The 4403-nt window shown below is 52.1% G+C and overlaps 1 protein-coding gene across 1 annotated transcript; it reads left to right on the forward strand.

Moving 5' to 3' along the window:
• Positions 1–806: 806 nt before the first annotated feature.
• Positions 807–1865, forward strand: MED29 (mediator complex subunit 29; the record flags this gene model as incomplete). The annotated part of the gene is made up of 1 exon (XM_015418781.1): positions 807–1865. A coding segment is annotated over one exon (228 nt), but the record flags the coding sequence as incomplete, so codon positions are not given.
• Between the last annotated feature and the right edge of the window lie 2538 nt (positions 1866–4403).

The raw sequence follows: 4403 nt of genomic DNA on the forward strand, positions 1-4403 counted from the left end.
GCTGTGTGGTCCCGATTGTAAACCTGTCCTTTTTTTGTAAACTTTCCCTTTTTTGGTCCAGTATTAACTTATTGGTTATCTTATTGTAATGTGTGAGATATTGTAACGGGTTTGACCTCTGAAGAAGGCCCCCAATAGGGCAGAAACACATCAGGTCACATTGGGTTCCGGCCAATGTTTCCTCTAAGCTGTGGAGTCTTGTGGGCAAAAATTTTACTTTGTGAGCGACTGGCATTAAAGTTGTGAGCGAGCGATTCGGCTACTGCATAAATCAGCTTGCTCCGGAGCCCTCCTTCCTGAGCTAAGACAGAAATGTGTGAGCCAGAGGCTAAAAAATTGTGAGCTAGCTCACACTAACTCAGCTTAGAGGGAACACTAGTTCCGGCCACTGGAACTTTGCCACGAGGCTTTCACTGGGCCCGTCTCGGTTTTTAACTGCCTTTCTAATGAACACGTGTATTTTTGCACATTGTACGTTTACGCGAGGTCTTTAATACTGGCCCTTTATCAGGCTTCTTGCTTACCCCCGTGGGGCTTGGGCACCGGAGATTTGGTGGGCTGTGCAGCTGCCCCCACAGCACCAGAATCTTCACTGGGCGACTGAAGCGAAGCTGCGGCAGCCATTTTGCACCTGGCTCCGCCTCCTCGTGGCTGCGTCCGCCGCCCTGTGTCGGAATTCCAGAGGTGCCCACAGACTCGAAAAAAGCCGGCACCTGGCTGGCGGCCGTTGGGTGAGACGCTCTGACCCAGCGGGGCCATCTGCGGCTGTCCTCTCACGTTCCACTCTTTCTCCCTCCCCTCCCCAGCGCCTGGCCTACGAGTGCCTCTCCCAGAGCTTCGACAGCGCCAAGCACTCCCCGACGCTCGTGCCGACGGCCACCAAGCCGGACGCGGTCCAGACGGAGAGCCTGCCCTACACGCAGTACCTCAGCATGATCAAGTCCCAGATCGCCTGCGCCAAAGACATCCACAACGCCCTCCTGGAGTGCTCCAACAAGATCACCGGCAAAGTGCCCTCCCAGGGCGTCTTGTAGCCCACCAGGCGGTTCCAGGCCGGCCGCCCCTGGGAGTTTTGAACTGCGGGCCGGTTCCCCGGGTGGCCAGGAGGTGGCTCTCTTGCCCTCATCCACCACGCCGACTCGCCCGTCCCTTCCCCTCTTTCCCAGCCTCGCCGCTCCTCTCTTTCTCTCTGTCTCTCCTCCACCGACCTCGGCTGGCCTCCAGGAGCTGTTTCCGCCTCCCGCTTTTCAAGATTTCAAGCGTACCAGTCTGGTTCCCGAAGGGACCCGCGTGCATCTGGCTCTGATAATTGCACGAACCGCAGGTCACCCGTTTCTCCAAGAGCCGGTGGGCTCATTCTTAAAGGGCGCAGTGTTTGAGGACCATCCCATATATCCGAAGACAGACACCTCAGCCTGTGCCTGCATTCAAAAGGAACACTCCGGCGACCCTCTTTCCACCGTCCTCGATCTCCCCCTGTTGAAGCAGAAGAAGGCAGAAACCGGCCTGCTCCAAATTCAGAAATGTCGGCTCCGGCAAGGGGGCCGGGTGGGTGGGGGGATCTATTTTGACCAATATCTTCTCTTGGATTTTGCTCTCTACTCTTCATTTCTAGGGTGGGCGAGGGAACCCAATTATCTTATGTATTTTGATTGTCGAGTGTGCCTCTGTTAGAGGGAATTCCAGAGGCATGTGCAGATTTCCCTGGCTTTGGATCTTTCTGAACCACTGGGAGGCATCGACTGGAAGTCTCATCCCGAGGTTAACAAAATCTGCCCCAGCCATTTTCCAACGCAGTTTCTCTCCTGCTTAGAGATGTGAAGGCCCGGAAATATTTTGGGGGGGAAATGTCCCCCCCCCCCGTTTTCTTCCTGACGCCTTTTTTGTTTTTTCCCGAAAAATTGAGAAAATAAAAGAAAAGGGAAAAAAATTGATTATGGAACGTTTTATTTTAACATGAGAAAATAAAAGAAAAGGAAAAAAAATGATTATGGAACGTTTTATTTTAACATGAATAAAATATTTTAAGACAAGGTGTTCAAATATTTTCCTAATCATTTCTAAAAAATACGTATGGTATCAGATCTAATTTGGTGTTCAAATATTTGCCTAATCATTTCTAAAAAATACGTATAGTATCAGATAGATCTAATATCTGTGCACTGAGGACAAGCAAGTCCTAGGTTACCAACTGAGCTCTCCAATGCAAGAACAAGATGCATTTCTTCCTTTAGGAGGTGCTATTGTCACAAGAAAAGAAAAAAGTTTCAGTTTTGTTTTTGCATGTGGGTGGGTATCCGGTTTGCAATAATTGTTTGGATACGCTATATTTTTAATAGGCTAGTTGTGATCATTTCATTCCAAGTAAAAATGTCCATAGTCATATTTTATGTTCCTAATGTAACAGAATGACTTTCAATCTGGAAAAGAAAAAAGGAAGTGCTAATGTAGCATTTTTTTTCCCATTTTTCTGAAAATTTCCGTTTTCTTCCGAGCTTCAAAACTTCCAGAAATTTCACATCTCTACTCCTGCTCAACGGTTGCAGGGAACCCAGTGGAAGCGACTGCTTTAAAGCGTTCAAACCGAGCCGTTCTACCGATCCTCTAAAATAACGATCTGTTCAGGGGGGGGCAGTTTGCATCGCACGATAGCATCTTCCTGTCTCCTGCCAGGCGGTGCTTTTTGGGTTTGGGTGTGCGGGTGTGTTCCGCCTTCTGTGTGGGTTTCACTACCTGTTTTTGCGCGGGCCCCGGAGCTGGATTTCTGGCCTCGCAGGGAGGCGCCCGGAAGGAAGCGTGTCACGGCACAAGAACACTCTGCCACAGCCGCTGTTGTTCTCTGCTCCTCTGCTCCGGGGCTGCTTCACCGTGACGGGGTTTTCAGTTCCTTTCTGCCTCTTTGGCTTTAAAAAGCCAAAAGCGCCACCCAAGCCCCGGGGCCCCAGAGGAGTGAAAGTCTGTGGGTCTGGTGCATGATTTCAAGGGGGTGGGGAAGCGGGGTTTCGCTTTGTTTTCCGCTCCCCCTCTTCCAAGTAAAGAAATTGGGGGGGGGGACTCCTCCTGTCTCTTGCCTTCCATTGACAATGCAGAACTCAAGAAATGCGCTGCTAGGCTAACTTCACATTTCTGATCCTTGCCACCACGGAAGGTTCCAGATAGCTGCTGTGGAGTTATCGGTAGGCCCATTCCAACACACACACACACCGCCCCCCGCATGGCCCTGGCCTGGCTCATCCAGTCTCATCAGATCTCAGAATCTAAGCAGGGTCAGCCCTGATTGGTACTTGAATGGGACACCCACAAGAAAATCCAGGGTTGCTACGCAGAGGCAGGTGATGGCGAACCACCTCTGTCTCTTCTTTCTGATCTGGGTGGCTCAGGCTAGCCTGACCTCATCAGATCTTGGAAGCTAAGCAGAGTCGGCCCTGGTCGATACTTGGATGGGAGACGACCAAGGAAGTCCAGGGTTGCTACGCAGAGGCAGGCAAGGGCGGACCACCTCTTTCTGTCTCTTTTCCTGATCTGGGTGGCTCAGGCTGGCCTGACTTCATCAGATCTCGGAAGCTAAACAGAGTCGGCCCTGGTCAGTACTTGGATGGGAGACGACCAAGGAAGTCCAGGGTTGCTACGCAGAGGCAGGAGATGGCGAAATACCGCTGTCTCTGATCTGGGTGGCTCAGGCTAGCCTGACCTCATCAGATCTTGGAAGCTAAGCAGAGTCGGCCCTGGTCGATACTTGGATGGGAGACGACCAAGGAAGTCCAGGGTTGCTACGCAGAGGCAGGCAAGGGCGGACCACCTCTTTCTGTCTCTTTTCCTGATCTGGGTGGCTCAGGCTGGCCTGACCTCATCAGATCTCAGAAGCTAAGCAGAGTCGGCCCTGGTCGGTATTTGGATAAGAGACGACCAAGGAAGTCCAGGGTTGCTACGCAGAGGCAGGAGATGGCGAAATACCGCTGTCTCTTTTCCTGATCTGGGTGGCTCAGGCTGGCCTGACCTCATCAGATCTCAGAAGCTAAGCAGAGTCGGCCCTGGTCGGTATTTGGATAAGAGACGACCAAGGAAGTCCAGGGTTGCTACGCAGAGGCAGGAGATGGCGAAATACCGCTGTCTCTTTTCCTGATCTGGGTGGCTCAGGCTGGCCTGACCTCATCAGATCTCGGAAGCTAAGCAGAGTCGGCCCTGGTCAGTACTTGGATGGGAGACGACCAAGGAAGCCGAGGGTTGCTATGCAGAGGCAGGCAAGGGCCAACCACCTCTGTTTGTCTCTGCTCTGGCCTGGGTGGCCCACTCTAGCTTGGTCTGATCAGATCTCAGAAGCTAAGCAGGTTCAGTCCTGATTGGTACTTGGATGGGACACCCACAAGGAAGTCCAGGGTTGCTGCGCAGAGGCAGGCAAGGGC

Source organism: Gekko japonicus, unplaced genomic scaffold, assembly GCF_001447785.1.
Source record: "Gekko japonicus isolate JY-2015 unplaced genomic scaffold, Gekko_japonicus_V1.1 scaffold1198, whole genome shotgun sequence".
Classification (NCBI taxonomy): domain Eukaryota; kingdom Metazoa; phylum Chordata; class Lepidosauria; order Squamata; family Gekkonidae; genus Gekko; species Gekko japonicus.